At 47.9% G+C, this 18,645-nt stretch overlaps 1 protein-coding gene across 1 annotated transcript in view; it reads right to left on the bottom strand.

Annotated features, from left to right (window-relative positions):
• Positions 1-17,735, bottom strand: part of LOC116938621 (myosin light chain kinase, smooth muscle-like) — a 37,349-nt gene extending 19,614 nt beyond the window's left edge. The window contains exons 1-6 of the mRNA XM_032945974.2: positions 17,517-17,735; positions 13,433-13,535; positions 5,931-6,140; positions 4,195-4,336; positions 3,181-3,374; positions 1,409-1,561 (exon numbers count right to left, since the gene is read on the bottom strand). Coding sequence (XP_032801865.2) covers positions 1,409-1,561; positions 3,181-3,374; positions 4,195-4,336; positions 5,931-6,140; positions 13,433-13,535; positions 17,517-17,523 — 809 coding nt within the window. The 5' untranslated portion in view covers positions 17,524-17,735. The remainder of the gene's footprint in view (positions 1-1,408; positions 1,562-3,180; positions 3,375-4,194; positions 4,337-5,930; positions 6,141-13,432; positions 13,536-17,516) is intronic.
• Between the last annotated feature and the right edge of the window lie 910 nt (positions 17,736-18,645).

The raw sequence follows: 18,645 nt of genomic DNA, 5'->3' as shown, positions 1-18,645 counted from the left end.
CGATTTTATGAATCTTTGGTAGCCCATAGAGTCTAGGTGGTTTTGAGGCCCTTGGCTTAATTAGGTATTGCTCATTTTTAGGGATTAATGAATTTGCAATTATTGCAGTGGTCTTACGTTCTAAAGTATTAGTTGGATCTCGTTTAATTTTAATGTAGGTACTTTCCTCTAGTAAATTTCTAATTTTATTATCATAATCGGCTCGTGACATCAGTACAGTAGTGCGGCCTTTATCAGCTGCTAGGATTTGGATATCCTTATTTACACGCAGCTCTCTTAAGGCTTTTGCCTCGTTAGAGCTAATATTTACTTTTGGAACTTTGCTATTCTCAATTATTTTAGCAACCTCATGTCTAGTCATTATTATTAAATAATACACATTACATTTTGATTTAAAGAATTACTAATCTACAACTCATTACTAATCATAACCAATGACTGATTACTAATCGATTATATAATTACATTACCCCCCCCTCCGCCTCTAATCACTGCACCTGATGAGTTAAGTGATGACGTCACTCTTCTGCTCTATATAAAACCGGGAGCAAGCGAGGGCTTTACCATTCTGGCGAATTGCCCGATGATGCTGGAAGTATTTACCAGCGAAACGTCGTACTCAAACTGTAAATGTGGATTAACTCTTCAACACACCGGTGGGCTGAAGTAGTGAATTATTTGTCTTTTGTCAACGTGACACTTTTCTTTGCTGATTGGCCGTGTCGGGTGGTGGAGGGTTACGACACATTTATAAATAAACGCGATCTAACCCAAAAACCTTTATTATGAATAATATTGGTCGCGAAAGCCTACGTGTTAAACAGAAAACTTTAGGCTGACTTTGTTCGATAAGTAAAGCCGATCAAACTCCAGCCCGTGATTTTTGGGGATCTAAATTTGCAAAAAAAATCATTATAGACATACACTCAACTTGGTATGTGAAATTTTCATCTTCATAGCTTTTACAGCACATTATTAGCATTTACATTAGTCACTCAATCACTGACTTATCACAATCATCTGTGTCAGGTATGAATTATATTATTAACAAATTAGATGATCACAAACTAGTTACATTGTGTGCGAGTGGTGCAATGTTTAGCACACTGTGCTATGAACCAAGTGACCTGAGTTCAATTTCCAGCCACGGCTAACATCGATGGTGGGTGATACGTAAATCGGTACTGGGCCCCTACCCCTACTTCACCAATGTGTGCTGCTGAGTGTGGTGAAGTATGGTCAAATTCTCGAGACCGACACAGCGTGGGGAAAATCTTCATCCATCAACAGAATGACAAAGAGCTATACATGTGTGCACACGTGTATGTGTGTACACATACACACATACACGTGTACATCGACTACTGTGACATGCGATATAGCAGGGTCTGGAGATGCGGGGTCTCACGGTGGTGCCTTGACCAGCAGCTTGGAGATGAATTCTCGCGCGGGCTGCGACACGGCCTTGAACCCTTCCTCGGGGAAGCTGTAGGTTGCCGCCACCACCTTCTTCACCGTCACGTCATCTGACGCGGCCCAGAAGGGCGACACGCCGCTGAGCCTGCACACGCGCACGCATACACACACGGTGACAGTGAGAGTCACGGTCCAAATCACCGAGATCATCAGAATCACGCCCGGACAATATGACAGAACACATCATCACGCCGATTTGCCCTATTGTTGGTGATGGAGACGTCAGAACATTTTTGACAATGAAAATTAGCCAATCTCAATGGATCTCACAACTGACGTTCAATCTCAATTAATCGCATAAAGTGTCACCACGCCAACACGAGCAATGCACTGCTCATTTCTCGACACAATTCTGAGCCAGTGGGTGAAATGTCACACAACCGTGACAGGCCTCAGTAACTCCACGATAATTGGTGGATGAATTGCAATACCACGTGATATTGTTAAATTCCACAAATTGAGACTTGAATATAATTATTTGGTTTAATAAAGAATTAAAGCTTTCGTGACTGCATAAAATTACTCATTGTTTTTTTCGGTAAAGTCACGTATGTAGAAATACAATAAAATTATATTAAAACAATATAATTTAATTCTTTATTAACACACTTCTACGGGGAAGCTACCTTTGCAATTCTGTCCTAAATGTGCACCCCAAGCCTGCTCCTACCCCCCCTCCCCCCCGCTTCTGTTGATGTGCAGGATGTGCTTATTTCAGCTGCCGCACCCTCTCTCAAGCCTGCTCTTACCCCCCCCCCCCCCCGCTTCTGTTGATGTGCAGGATGTACTTATTTCAGCTGCCGCACCCTCTCTCAAGCCTGCTCTTACACCCCCCCGCCCCGCTTCTGTTGATGTGCAGGATGTACTGCCGCACCCTCTCTGTCCGGCCCCTCCCCCTCCCCTCAACTTTATTTCCTATTTAAGGCTTCTGTTCATCCCCCCCCTCTCTCTCCTTGCTTCTCTGTCCGTCTTTCCTCCCTCCTTGCCTCTTGGTGGGCCTGTATATGTATTTCTGCTGACTTTGTACCTCGTATTTGTTCACTCTGTCTATGCTGGTATGTGCAATCCAGAGGTTGAACACGAAATTTACACTCTTCTGAAATTCGTGGTCCGCCAGGAAGTGTCTAACTGTGTTATTGGCCTGACTGGTTGTGCTTCACATAATGTTTTTTCAGTGTTGTTGAATTCTCGTCTCTCATCTTTTTGTTGTATTTACCTCCATGATTTGTTCTTGACACCTGATGAAGATCGCTTGTGTTGTGATCGAAACGTCGTGATTGTTTTGTTTTAATATTATTGTATTTCTACATACGTGACTTTACCGAAAAAAACAATGAGTAATTATTTGGTTTGTCATCGACCAGACTAAGACTATGACGAACATGAAAAGGTGAATAAATTAACAATGCTCACAAAACAAAACTCAATGTCACAACTTCCGTTCCATCTCAATGACATTTACAACGCATGCTCAATCTAAAAAATAACGGCACATAATATCCTCAAAATGTACTCGATCTCCAAAGAACCCAACGCACACTCTACCTCAACGGATCTCACACCTGACCCCCATTGTCATCTCAAACCGAAGACGTATGCATGTCGAACTACTTTCGCACCGTACGTAGCCAATCGTGCCAATCGGAGGTGGGGGGGGAAGGACAAAGAAACTGAACGCAGCAATGTCACGTGGTGCCGTCGTACATGACGTAGGCGAGGAGCCCCACGCCCCACATGTCGGTGCTGCACGCGATGGCCTCGTTGGTGAGCATCTCGGGCGCGGCGAACTCCGCGGCACTCTGCGACACCTTCAGGTTGTCCGTGTAGCGCTGGGCGCAACCGAACTGCATCAGCTTCAGCTGCTCGGAGTCACGGCTCGCCAGCCACAGGCACTCGGGCTGCCGGGGTGGGGAGAAGCTCGCGTTAAGAAAACGTGGCCACGCACCGCTCACGCACATTCTATTGGCCAAGGTTGCAGGTTCATGTCCTCCCACGATTGCCTTACGGTTGTCACCGTGATCTCGATACAGCTGGGGCCACCGGTGTAACGGTTGCGCACCGAATTGAGGCTAACGTGGCACACAGCAGGGCCAGTCAAGGACCTCAGGCCATTGATGGCCCACGTGATAACATTATCTTCGAACACATTACTCATGTAATACAGTTTTATATATTTACGTCTCATGTAATAATAATTGGGTTGAAATAGTCCATAGGGATCCCATCTGGCCAACTGAAGGACACTTCATACATAAAAGTTAGTCTGAGTTGTGATTATGTATTTTGTATTATCTGAAACTGGATTGCAGTTTAAGGAGCGGTAACGCATTCTAAACCAAATACATATGCATAACACACAATAAACTAACTATATGTACATATAAAATCGGCGACATTTAGAACAATCTTCATTCATATGCCATTAAAAAGGGTGATTGTCCGAAACGTCGCCGATTATATTTGTTTTTCTGTTAAGGCGGTGTTGTTGAGGCTCAGACCTGCTTAGCTTTTAAGATCTGACGAGATCATACGCATTGCAGGTGATTTGGACACTGGCCGACTGGAGTATAATTGGAAGAAAAACATAATCACTGGTAAAATTTTGACGTGTCCAACAAACGTCGCCAAAACTGCTCCCGGCTCCTCAGCCACAGCGTGGGTTTGTGTCATCATCCAGCCACGTGGCCAAGTGCAATGCCGGGGTGGAGCCCACCGCACCTTGACGTCCAGGTGTAGCACGTTGAGGCTGTGCAGGTGCTGCAGGGCCAGGCACAGCTGCTTGACGAAGCCGGACACCTTGCGCTCTGTCAGCGCGTAGCCCTTGCCGCTGAGCCGCTCAAACAGCGGCCCCCCATCCACGCTGCGCACAGGGGCAACGGCGGCAATCGCGGCTCTCAGGGTCGGGCGAGGCACGGGGGGCGATGGGGGTGGGTGGGGGTTAAGGGGTTCTTAGAGAGGGGTCGCGGTGGCGAGATGGTAACTCCCTCGCCTGGTATGCAGGAGGTCGTGGGTTGGATCCCGACGCTGATGCCTGCTGTATATTTGGAGTTTGCGTGCTCTCTCTCCCCGTGGCCGTGTGGCTTTGTCTCCGGGTCCTCCGATCTTTCCCTCCACATTTAGAAACACGACTTTAAAGGCTGCTATACATTTCCGACGTGATAAGCCGCTCCGTTGACCAATCATTTGTGGCCAGGTGGCCTCCGCAAAAGAGCGAAATAGCTCAATGGGCTCGGCCTGGTAACATTAAAACAAAAAAAGTGTATTTCAGCTTTCAGCGCTCCCACTCTGTGAAACATCTCTAGGAGCCCCTTCCTCAGACTGGCGCACTAGCCTGCTCCACGACACGAAGGGAAGCCTCGCGTTGGGATTTGTCCCTCCACCGCGCGCGCACCGTTCCACGCGAGGTGCAGTGCCGCACTCTGTCCACCAGGGGACGCCCCCGCTCATTGTGAACAGCCCCCGCACCAGTCGACGATTCGATGCATGCATGGACCGTGATGCATTAGAACAAGGCCATAATTATAATATATATGGGGGGGGGGGGACACACATCCCCCCCCCAACACATCCCCCCCCCCAATATTCAAATATGCTCAAAATGTCCCCCCCCAATATATTGCTATAAAATAGATTTCTGTTTTTATGATTGTGGTTATGGTTGTACTTGATTAATCCCTAATCTCTGCCATTACATACAATTAAACAAGAAAAGGTAAAAAAGAAAAAAAAGAGAAATGTAATACAATACACTATTAAACATTATTGTAAAAAATAAAAGTCCATCCTATGTGTTATAGGCAGGAAATTCGTTTTCAAATTTAGATTTGTTTTCTTCTGGGGGAGGACCTCCAGACCCCCTGGAAGATTTGTTCCCCCCCAATATTGACTCCATGGCTACGGCCTTGCATTAGAATACTTTTGAGAGATCGGTCATCGATGCATTGCGACATGCTCAGCAATGACCTATACCTAGGATGTAATATTAGCCGGTTACGTCTGGATACGTAACCCGAATAATTAGTTCCTGGCCCGGTACACCACATCCAGTATACTGCTCGAATTATGACTGTGCCTAACTGGCTACGTGACTTTTAATCGACCAGCGTGACGGGTATTTTACAATATACAAGTCCACAGTAATATCCCGATTTACGTTGGGGGTGCGTTCCTGAAAGGTGAAAGGACCATCGACATGGCATGAATCAAATAAATGTAGAGGGCCGGTGGAGGCGAAGGCTGAGAGGCGACGGATACGAGAAAGGACGGACGACGCTGTCAGCGACGCAAGTGTGGGTTGAGGCGATGCAAATCGCGTAGCGGTGTTGCCAAAGTGACGACGTAATTGCGAAGTGATGCAAAATGTGCAGTATTGCTGTATACGGTGCGGAATTGTGGTGCCCCTGCCGAGAGGCGTGTCGCCGAGCTTTGGGGGTGTACGTTCCCCGGCCACGTACGGCTCCGTGACGAGCACCATCTGCTTGGTGTCGAGCAGGTGGTAGACGTCGAGCAGCTGCAGCACGTTGGGGTGGCTCGCCCCGTACAGCAGCTCCGCCTCGTTGAGGCACTCGGCGCGGTGGCTGTGTCGCTGCGCGTTCACGAAGCGCGCGTGAGCGGCGCGGCCGGACGCCTTCTCGACGGCGCGGAACAGCGTCCCCAGTAGCCCCCTGCAACAACAACAACAACAAAAAGACAAAGAACACGATTTGTTAATTTTACCCGGAAAGGCCCACTGAGATGTACAGGGCGCTTAAAAAAAATATGTTATCACTTCTGAGAATTTTCAACAATAACCACGAGAAATGTCCCTCCGTTCTCTGGAGACCACCTGGAAAAGATTCCAGGCCACGTGTTGACAACGATGGCAAACAAGTGGGAGACTCTTTGACTTTTTGAAGCTATTAACATTACATTTGTTATCATGTTACGATGTATTATCCGTTCTTTTTTACATTAAAAACGATAGTCCCATACAGTGAGGGAAAAAAGTATTTGATCCCCTGCTCATTTTGTACGTTTGCCCACTGACAAAGAAATGATCAGTCTATAATTTTAATGGTAGGTTTATTTGAACAGTGAGAGACAGAATAACAACAAAAAAAATCCAGAAAAACGCATGTCAAAAATGTTATAGAGTGATTTGCATTTTAATGAGGGAAATAAGTATTTGACCCCTCTGCAAAACATGACTTAGTACTTGGTGGCAAAACCCTTGTTGGCAATCACAGAGGTCAGACGTTTCTTGTAGTTGGCCACCAGGTTTGCACACATCTCAGGAGGGATTTTGTCCCACTCCTCTTTGCAGATCTTCTCCAAGTCATTAAGGTTTCGAGGCTGACGTTTGACAACTCGAACCTTCAGCTCCCTCCACAGATTTTCTATGGGATTAAGGTCTGGAGACTGGCTAGGCCACTCCAGGACCTTAATGTGCTTCTTCTTGAGCTACTCCTTTGTTGCCTTGGCCGTGTGTTTTGGGTCATTGTCATGCTGGAATACCCATCCACGACCCATTTTCAATGCCCTGGCTGAGGGAAGGAGGTTGTCACCCAAGATTTGACGGTACATGGCCCCGTCCATCGTCCCTTAGATGCGGTGAAGTTGTCCTGTCCCCTTAGCAGAAAAACACCCCCAAAGAATAATGTTTCCACCTCCATGTTTGACGGTGGGGATGGTGTTCTTGGGGTCAAAGGCAGCATTCCTCCTCCTCCAAACACGGCGAGTTGAGTTGATGCCAAATTGCTCAATTTTGGTCTCATCTGACCACAACACTTTCATCCAGTTGTCCTCTGAATCATTCAGATGTTCATTGGCAAACTTCAGACGGGCATGTATATGTGCTTTCTTGAGCAGGGGGACATTACGGGCGCTGCAGGATTTCAGTCCTTTACGGCGTAGTGTGTTACCAATTGTTTTCTTGGTGACTATGGTCCCAGCTGCCTTGAGATCATTGACAAGATCCTCCCTTGCAGTTCTGGGCTGATTCCTCACCGTTCTTATGATCATTGCAACTCCACGAGGTGAGATCTTGCACGGAGCCCCAGGCCGAGGGAGATTGACAGTTATTTTGTGTTTCTTCCATTTGCGAATAATCGCACCAACTGTTGTCACCTTCTCACCAAGCTGCTTGGCAATGGTTTTGTAGCCCATTCCAGCCTTATGTAGGTCTACAATCTTGTCCCTGACATTCTTGGAGCGCTCTTTGGTCTTGGCCATGGTGGAGAGTTTGGAATCTGATTGATTGATTGCTTCTGTGGACAGGTGTCTTTTATACAGGTAACAAGCTGAGATTAGGAGCACTCCCTTAAGAGTGTGCTCCTAATCTCAGCTCGTTACCTGTATAAAAGACACCTGTGAGACAGAAATCCTTCTGATTGAGAGGGGGTCAAATACTTATTTCCTTCATTAAAATGCAAATCAATTTATAACATTTTTGACATGCGTTTTTCTGGATTTTGTTGTTGTTATTCTGTCTCTCACTGTTCAAATAAACCTACCATTAAAATTATAGACTGATCATTTCTTTGTCAGTGGGCAAACGTATAAAATCAGCAGGGGATCAAATACTTTTTTCCTCCACTGTAGGGTAAAATCACGTAGATAGAAAACTAAAGCAAATTTTTTAAAATATATTTATTTTTTATTTATCGCAACACAAGCGGTCTTCATAATCTCTCCGTCCGATGAAGACCGCTTGTGTTGCGATCGAAACGTCGTGGGTTTTTTGCTTTTATTATATTAAATTTATTTTTAATTTTATTTTACTATTTTTTATTGTGTTTTTTTTGCTTTTATTATTTTCACTTTTTTAATATACGTGATTTTACCGAAAGAACCAAGAATATTAATTCCCATATAAGTGATGTGACCAACACCACGCCCGGCCGCCTTTGTCTCGCCAGTGCTGCTATTTGCTACGCACCGCACCAAGTTACTCGTTTAAGGCCAAGTCGACCGACCGGATGCCCAGGACCGTTTCATGAAGTCGCCACTGTTAAAGGTCGCGAGCGGGCATCGAACTGTCTGTGTATGACGATATTGCCTGCTGTGTGTGTATGACTACAATGCCTGCTGTGTGTGTATGACGATATTGCCTGCTGTGTGTGTATGACGATATTGCCTGCTGTGTGTATGACGATATTGCCTGCTGTGTGTGTATGACTATATTGCCAGCTGTGTGTGTATGACTACATTGCCTGCTGTGTGTGTATGACTATATTGCCAGCTGTGTATGACGATATTGCCTGCTGTGTGTGTATGACTACAATGCCTGCTGTGTGTGTATGACGATATTGCCTGCTGTGTGTGTATGACGATATTGCCTGCTGTGTGTGTATGACTACATTGCCAGCTGTGTGTGTATGACGATATTGCCTGCTGTGTGTGTATGACGATATTGCCTGCTGTGTGTGTATGACGATATTGCCTGCTGTGTGTGTATGACTACAATGCCTGCTGTGTGTGTATGACTACAATGCCTGCTGTGTGTGTATGACTACATTGCCTGCTGTCTGTGTATGACTACATTGCCAGCTGTGTGTGTATGCCTACATTGCCTGCTGTGTGTGTATATGACGATATTGCCAGCTGTGTGTGTATGACGATATTGCCTGCTGTCTGTGTATGACGATATTGCCAGCTGTGTGTGTATGACTACATTGCCAGCTGTCTGTGTATGACTACATTGCCAGCTGTGTGTGTATGACGATATTGCCTGCTGTGTGTATGACGATATTTCCTGCTGTGTGTGTATGACTATATTGCCAGCTGTGTGTGTATGACTACATTGCCTGCTGTGTGTGTATGACTATATTGCCAGCTGTGTATGACGATATTGCCTGCTGTGTGTGTATGACTACAATGCCTGCTGTGTGTGTATGACGATATTGCCTGCTGTGTGTGTATGACGATATTGCCTGCTGTGTGTGTATGACTACATTGCCAGCTGTGTGTGTATGACGATATTGCCTGCTGTGTGTGTATGACGATATTGCCTGCTGTGTGTGTATGACGATATTGCCTGCTGTGTGTGTATGACTACAATGCCTGCTGTGTGTGTATGACTACAATGCCTGCTGTGTGTGTATGACTACATTGCCTGCTGTCTGTGTATGACTACATTGCCAGCTGTGTGTGTATGCCTACATTGCCTGCTGTGTGTGTATATGACGATATTGCCAGCTGTGTGTGTATGACGATATTGCCTGCTGTCTGTGTATGACGATATTGCCAGCTGTGTGTGTATGACTACATTGCCAGCTGTCTGTGTATGACTACATTGCCAGCTGTGTGTGTATGACGATATTGCCTGCTGTGTGTATGACGATATTGCCTGCTGTGTGTGTATGACTATATTGCCAGCTGTGTGTGTATGACTACATTGCCTGCTGTGTGTGTATGACTATATTGCCAGCTGTGTATGATGATATTGCCTGCTGTGTGTGTATGACTACAATGCCTGCTGTGTGTGTATGACGATATTGCCTGCTGTGTGTGTATGACGATATTGCCTGCTGTGTGTGTATGACTACATTGCCAGCTGTGTGTGTATGACGATATTGCCTGCTGTGTGTGTATGACGATATTGCCTGCTGTGTGTGTATGACGATATTGCCTGCTGTGTGTGTATGACTACAATGCCTGCTGTGTGTGTATGACTACATTGCCTGCTGTCTGTGTATGACTACATTGCCAGCTGTGTGTGTATGCCTACATTGCCTGCTGTGTGTGTATATGACGATATTGCCAGCTGTGTGTGTATGACGATATTGCCTGCTGTCTGTGTATGACGATATTGCCAGCTGTGTGTGTATGACTACATTGCCAGCTGTCTGTGTATGACTACATTGCCAGCTGTGTGTGTATGACTACAATGCCTGCTGTGTGTGTATGACTACAATGCCAGCTGTCTGTGTATGACTACATTGCCAGCTGTGTGTGTATGACTACAATGCCTTCTGTGTGTGTATGACTACAATGCCAGCTGTGTGTGTATGACTACAATGCCAGCTGTGTGTGTATGACTACAATGCCTGCTGTGTGTGTATGACTACAATGCCAGCTGTGTGTGTATGACTACAATGCCAGCTGTGTGTATGACTACAATGCCTGCTGTGTGTGTATGACTACATTGGCAGCTGTGTGTGTATGACTACAATGCCTACTGTGTGTGTATGACGATATTGCCAGCTGTGTGTGTATGACGATATTGCCTGCTGTGTGTGTATGACTATATTGCCAGCTGTGTGTGTATGACGATATTGCCAGCTGTGTATGACTATATTGCCAGCTGTGTATGACTACAATGCCAGCTGTGTGTGTATGCACGCACACACCGACAACAGCAGTTCGGCGGCTGTGCAAAAAGTGTAGTCTTATGGAACAGTCGTTATGTTCACCATCACCATCATGAAGGACATCATCACCATAATCACCATCATCATATGTCCAAGCACAGACACATTGCATATATAAACTGTATGTTGAACTTTTTTTCGCACTGTACGTATCCAACCGATTTCATATGAGGTTCGAGAGAAGGACAATAAACTAAACACACACAAAACAGTTCTAAAGAAATTAGTTTTCAATTTAATAAATACGTTTTAAAATTTACATCGCCTGAAACAGGCTTCTCACACGAGCACCGTACAACAGCGCAACAGATTTAAAAGTATAAACCTGGCCGAGATCTTTCTCGCCAACAATTAACTTACCTGGAGCCAGAGGCGAACTCAATCGCGCATTCTGATCAACACTGCCCCCTGAAGGTGAGCGAGTGCCCAGCGCGGCTCTACGCGTTGGCTGCCACGTGAGACGGCGTCGCGCACTTTCAAATACTCGCTTATCCGAGTGCCATAATTACCCTACTCGTGCTCCTACGCTCTGGCACACAAACTCCCCAGCCTCCATAAAAGTGCGGTGCTATTTGCAGCCCCGTCCGCTGCAGTGTGAGGCTGGATAAGCATTCTACAAATGTCCCAAATGCAAGACCCGCTTTTACAGAGTTTTGGCATTTACCTGAGTAAAGAACACTACCTTCTTCATATATATATTTTTGATACGTGATTCTAGCTACTGATACGTTCCTTCTCGCTGGTAGATCCTGACTGGAGGACGGGTATGGACTTGAGCTGCAGAGCTCCGTGCCCCCAAGACTGGTCCGCACAGATGGAGGCTCCCAAACAATGGGGTTGAGAGTGACTGACCTACCTGGTGCCTCGGCACTCCACAACCACACCCCGTCTCACCAGCAGTCGATCTACATTCTCTCCACTTTCAGATCCTACCACTCACGCATTTACTGCCTCACTCCACCACCAAGTCACCTATCCACGCAATCACTTACTCAACCACTGACTCGTCCATTAACTCGTATCCGAGCTCACCCGTCCACCCACTCAACTAATTGTTGACTCACCCAACCTCTGACCTATCAACTCACCCATTCACCCACTAAACCATCTAATCCAGGGGTGGGGAACCTTTTTTCTGCCTAGGGCCATTTGGATATTTATAACATAATTCGCGGGCCATACAAAATGATCACCTTAAAAATTAGCCCGTTATATTTGGTCAAACATTTAATTAACTCACCCCTAATGCGATGGCTGGAACTGCTTCTCTTTGGCGAGGCGTGTGCTGGTAGCTGGTATTGATGATGTTGCTACTCGCAACTGCTTTTCCAGGTTTGCTCCTAGATTTATTGAATTTCGAGTCCCGCCTCCGGTAGCCTTGGCAGGGCCAGACCAAATAATTTTGCGGGCCTTATACGGCCCGGGGGCCGGACGTTCCCCACCCCTGATCTAATCACTCATTCACCCATGCATCACCCACTCACTAACCCGTCCGCTCATTCACTCACTCACCCACCCAATTGCCCAATTCAGCTATCAACTTACTCATTCGCCCCCACACTCACTCAGTCACCCAAACCCTCTCATTCACTCATCTACCAACTCACCCATCCATCCACCCACTCACACATCTGAACCACCCTCTCAGTCTCTCTCACTCACGTAAACCCTCGCAGTCACCACCTATCGCAATCTTGGGAGCTAATCGTGGAGTGAGAAATACAGCCCAGGAGGTGACAGGTGACAGATGATCACCGAGGGTTCCCACCTGGCACGCCATCTCTCCCTTGCACGGTCTCTTTCTCAAACAATAACGCAAAGATCCTCGCACCCCGTATAGCCTTGACAAGCTGTTGGGGCAAGTGTCGTTAGTCAGCAACTATGAAGGCTGGCAACGGAACACGAGGGGGTGGGTGGCCAACACCACGCCCGGCCGCCTTTGTCTCCCCAGTGGCGATGTTTACACACCGCACCAGGTACCCATTTGAGGCTGAGTCGACCTAGACTCGCAAAGCGGGTCTTATGCCGTCATCTGGCTTTCACGGGAACATCACCCCCGTCTTCCTCATCCTCATCAGCAGCAATAGTGGTAGCATCAATATTATTATTATCATCATCATCATCACAAACCATCTTTATCGTCGTCATCATCATATGCGTCACCTCCGTCTCCATCTTCATAACTTCTGGTCTGCAAACGGGCATTAGTCTGCCAGAAGCGGGGGGCGATGGTTGCAACGTATAATCTCAATTGAGTAAGAGTGTGTGTACGACCACGTTTTTTCTGGTCTAAATTTAGCAACATCGTCTCGAAATGGAGGCAACACACACAGAAAGAAATCCCCCTTATAGCCTTAACAGACTGTTGGGGCAAGTGCTGTTAGCGAGCAACTATGAAGGTCAGCACGGCACACGAAGGGGTGGGTGGCCCGCACCACGCCCGGCCTCACCAGGTACTATTTTGAGGCTGAGTCGACCTATGGGAGGCCCAGGACCGGTTCAGATAATCGTCACTGGTGTTGGCCGTGAGCGCAGCAAGCTAACCGCTGCACTACCGCTCTCACTCACGCACACTCACAGACAGAGGCGACCGAGTCTCATCCCACCTGCTGATCTCCTCCTTGAGTTCGAAGAAGTCCTCCAGCTTGCGCTCCCTGGGCAGCAGCTCCCCGTTGTGCAGGTGGTAGGAGATGCTCTTAACGGTCGCTTCTAGACAATAGACACACAGGGGTTGCTTTTGACCATACCAATATCTCGAAGGTCAGTGCGTGTTGGTGGAGGGGAAGGGGTGGTTGGTGGCCAGTCCCGGTTCAGTTATCACTGGCCCAGTGATGTTCGCCGTGGCCGGGAATCGAGCTCAGGTCGCCGGGTTCAAGAGAAGCGCTCGAATAGCTACTGGTGGTTTAGTGGTGATTTGATTGGTTATTTGGGTTTGATTGGAATCTGATTGGTGGATTATTTGTTTTTGATGGATGGTAATTGGTAACTGAATAAGGAACTTATCATTGATCGATTGTGAAGCAAAAGACTGACAATTGATTGGCAAATTGCTGACCGGCAACGTCTGTTCACCCAGCAGTATATATGGGTACACCAGAGTCGATCGGCAGGTCGCATTTGGTGGGGTCAAGTGTGGGTACTCCCATCTCGTCAAAAGTTTGGCCAACGCGGAAAAATAGGCCAAAATGTCATCTCGTGCGTCTCTCTAGAGCTCAGCCGAGTGGAGGCCCGTCCACCAGCAGAGGCGTGAGCAAGACATCGAAGGGCTGCACGCATCGCGTTACAAATGATTGACTGCGGTGGCGCACACCTGCGATTTAACGCGTTTGGTGGCAGGGGTTGTGCGAGGTGGCATAAGAGATGGGAATACAGCAAGGGGGTTCACGAATCCGGGCCGTCAAGTGATACCCCGAGTGTCCCTGGTGGCTTATCGCTGGAGGAATTGCCTGTCAAAATCGGTCCAGAGATTGTATTGTACTGAATAAATATTGCTGAAAATATTCACTCCCAGAAGGCCCTGGGTCCGCTGTAGATATTACTCTTATTTTTTTGTGGAGAGACGGATATTGTATATAATTTATATTCGTGGTTATTTTGTGTTTACTAATCACACCGTGATTCGAGGATCAGTTATTTTTTTCACTGAGATTTACAACGCACCTAGTGGCTACAGGGTGACGCGCACCCATATAAAACATCACAAACGACTCAAAACACATCGACTCGGAACAAGCCATTCGATGCGAGGATACTGTGCTTAACAATTGCTAAAACGCAATGCCTCGTCCCAGTCCTCTGGCGTTAACGCCGGCTCCATCTCGCCACTGTGACAGCCGTGACCACACTTAGACCATGGCCTGCTCAGGGATGGTTTTAGAATTTAGACCACCACCCATTGACCTGAGTGCGATTCCCGGCCACGGTTAACATCAGTCGCGAGTGATATCTGGACCGGTCCTGGGCACCCCCTTCACAATTCGGCAGCGTGGTGAAGTATGTTCAAACAACCCCAATTTCTCACAAGGGGTGAGGAGGCGTTCATCCAGCAGTGGATTGACAACGGGCTGTACAATGTTATGATTACATTCGCGAGCGCTTGCCGCGGCTACGACAATTGCAGGAGCTACTCGTGTGTCGCCTACACCGCGCGCGTTTACGGAAGCACCCAGAGGCGTAGCCATTGTGTGTGCAGGCGGTGCAATTGCACCGGGTCTTCACTGGCCGCAGAGACCCAGGCTCCGCGTTACGAAGAGGGGAGACCGCGGGCAGGAGGGTTCCGATTTCGCTCCTTGTCCGAGGCCCCGTGCCACCCGCGCCTGGCATGCGCGCTACAGAGGTAACGTCGCGTTCGCTCTCTCTGAATGTCGCGTGGCCGGTATCGAACTCTCTTAAGTCGCCCACGAGCCATCGTTTTCTGACGCAGTATCGGGGGTTCTGGTTAATAACGCTCAAGGGACGCATGGCTGAAACACGCATTCAAACCCAGGCCCAGGCGGTATGGGCTCATTGCTCTGACCCCTAAGCCACCCGGCCACATTTCTTATTTTTAGAAACACGTCAGTTGGTTTGCTGGACACGCAGAATTGTGTGGGTCATGTTGGCAATTGCTTTCTCGTTTGCTGATTTTTTTTCCGCTTGTTTAGCATTGTCAATACCATCGGCTTATTTCAGTACAAACGTATTTGTGTACGCTTTGAGACGCGGCTGCATAAGTGGGGTAGCTTTGTTTGGCATGAGCTGCGTGTGCAAGGAATTACATGGGACTCCCCCTGTTCAATGTATCTGCCTCCTCCACCCAATCCCCTGCCTCTTCGTTATTTGGCGCCTGGTCGCCTCCAGCCCATGGGGCCCGGTGCATTTGCAACGCCTGAACACTCCACAGCTACAACAACGCATCGCGAAGGCTGCGGGGCAAGTCAGGACTGTGCGAGCCGCGCGTCTCCCCGTTCAAATCCCCGACGCAAAATCGCCGTTTCTATTTTTGGGAATGCGCTCGCCAGCAAATGTTTATATCGAGCGGGAATGCGCAGTCGTGCAGCTGCCCTGCGTCAGATTAGCGTCGAGTGCAATAGGGTCGTAATAATAGCATGGCGAGGCGTGCGAATTTCAACTGCACTCATGCAAATGCAACGCGCTGAATGACAGCTAGATCGGTGTATTAACTAGTGCACGGAAACAGTGTATATAGGTGAGTGGGAGCGAACGGAGTCATTAACAAAAAGCCATTGCGACTGACAAAAGCCATTGCGCATGAAAGCATTGCCAATGTATCTGTCGTCGCTATGACCAGCGTGCGGCCTGTAACGATCAGCTTGGTGCCTCCTGAAACTCGCTGGGCCCTCCGGTTGCGTCGTTCACATTTGCTTGGCCTCGTTGGTCCAGGGCCGTGCCACGCGGTGGGGAGGGGGGGGGGTTGCCCCTTCCCCTGTGTGTGCCTGCACCCCCCCGCCAGCCCGCACCACTCCTTCCCGTTTTGCCATCGTTGCTCATGTTGCACATAATTTAAAGCGTTTTAAGATGCGGCAGAATTTGGAATCTCTATTCAAAATGATCGTTGAACAAGATTAGTTTGGTTTGTACGAATTCACGTTAATTGCAATATCGATGAGACCGACATAAATGCATGCGCGGTATAAAACAAACCAAAAACTCATCCTACTCACGGGCACGTTGTATTGCACGCATCGTTTATATTTTGTCTACGAAATACATTTTAGGGGTGCAGTTTTCTTCTTTCGTATGGCTGATGTAGATGCAGAGCAACCACTACATGTCACATTCAGGTGGTCAAGCCAGACAACCTCGTCAAAAGCAGCGGAGTGTATGGCTGTGATGTCTCCTTCGTATTTGTGAATCGGGAATTACGCCGTTACGTGTTGTATGGTCTGTTTGGGGGTGCAGTGAATAATCTCTAATCTGTCTGAAAGATTGCATCCAGTCACGGGCAGTTTGAAGCAGGACTGCATCCGTAACAGCAACGCGACAATCACAGCACACGACGCCATCAGTGGCTGATGCAGAGCAATAATTCCGCATTGAAAACCGGTCAAAGTTACTCAACGTAAACCAACGGAACGCGATTCTAATGATCTAAGTTATTCTTCATGGAGACCCAGTGGCTGTCTTGCCTGTTGCATGTCGTGTCCATAAAATGCTTTACGTGTCATCGCCTAAATCTGGTTAGCGTAACCAATCGAGTCCAAAAATAAACTGTCCTCGTCGAGATGAGTTAAACATTTGTAAAGTTTTGAGAAAGCAGTCTTCATAACCCGGTATAAAGTATAAGCCGGTAAACCCGGCAACCTGAGTTTGATTCCCAGCCACGGTGAACATTGGTGCCTAGTGATATCTGAACTGGCACCGAACACCCCCACCCTCTTTATCAACCCGCATTGACCAGCGTGGTGAAGTATGGTGAAACAATCCCAGTGACCAACACAGCATGTAGAATATTTAATCCGACATGTAATTATTATTAGTTGACTTCAACTCTAAACTGTTACAGTTAATGACGAAGGCAGTTTATTACTATTTTTGCAAAGTTCAATTATTTAAAGCCTCAAGTTGCAACTCATTAAGACTCAATTTCACGTCATTTTATAATTCAAGTAACTGGGATGGATGGGTTGGATGGTGTGGATGAGATGAATGGGTTATAGCGGAGAGATGGGATGGGTGAAAAACACTCACCAGCCATTGTCCCCGGCGCTCAGAGAACAATCGTGAAAGGGATGGAAATGTTCACTCGGGGCTCGCTGTTCCCCAGGGTCCAGCCGTGATCACTGCCTTTGGCCGTGATGCCCAGGCGCTCTGCTGCTGCAGCAGAGAGGCACGGCGAGAGAGAGAGGCACAGGGGGGGGAGAGAGGGGCACGGGGAGAGAGAGGCACGGGCAGAGGGAGGCTTAAAGGGCACCTCTCGAGGGCGTGTCTCTGTCGCTAAATAAATAGAGCAGCACGCCTACAAGGCTACAGTTCGCGTTGGGTCATCCGAGCCCCTTGCCGAAGGCAGGGGTGTCTGTGGAAGAGCTGTGATCGAGGGATTACGTGGGCAATGCGGTGGTGGCAAGGCCGGGTTTCCCTCGCGCCGTCTCAAGTTTTCCGGTGGCACGGTCCAGCGGTAGCGCGTTCGTCTCTTGTTGTCGAGGTTCACGGTTCGATTTCCAGCGGCCGCCCTGGTTATTACTGCGGGTGTAAAAAAAACCCCGTGGTAATGCAACGCGCTGTCTGTTTTCCAGTGGACGTTGAAAAGATCCCCTGACGTCATTTGCAAGAGTAGGCCATTTACACCGCTAAATTACGGTACTCAATTGGGATTATACACAGAGCGATAATAATCGCCCCTACTGGCAGACTAATGCCCAAGGACACCATTACAAATTAGGCTCATCCTGCTCTCCTGAATTCTCCCCCCCCCCCCCCCCCGTCTACTTAAACAAAACTAACCTGAACCTTCACTCCGTTAGATTACAAATCAAGTCGCAACGGACTGCACGCGCCTGATTATGACCCAACACGTCGCAAGCACACACAAACAAGATTTCAATGTTTTCAGAGTCCACCACGTCACACGGGGTTTCTAGACTAATTATAATCAGGGCCGTCGACGTCACATGGTACACACGCAAATCACAAACACAAAATCTCCCGTGTAGCCTCCACAGGCTGTGAGGGCAAGTGGTGTGAGAATACGCACGAACACATACAATGTTTCCAAGCCCCCCCCCCCGCCCCTCTGCATAAAACTGAACAGACTACATGTGGCAAGTGCTGTTATCGAGTAGCACCAATGAAAGCCGGCACGGTACACGAGGGGGGTGGG

Source organism: Petromyzon marinus, chromosome 4 (assembly GCF_048934315.1).
Source record: "Petromyzon marinus isolate PM22_M1 ecotype Great Lakes invasive population chromosome 4, UKy_Petmar_22M1.pri1.0, whole genome shotgun sequence".
NCBI classification, from domain to species: domain Eukaryota; kingdom Metazoa; phylum Chordata; class Hyperoartia; order Petromyzontiformes; family Petromyzontidae; genus Petromyzon; species Petromyzon marinus.
This window is presented reverse-complemented; position numbering and strand designations above follow the sequence as displayed.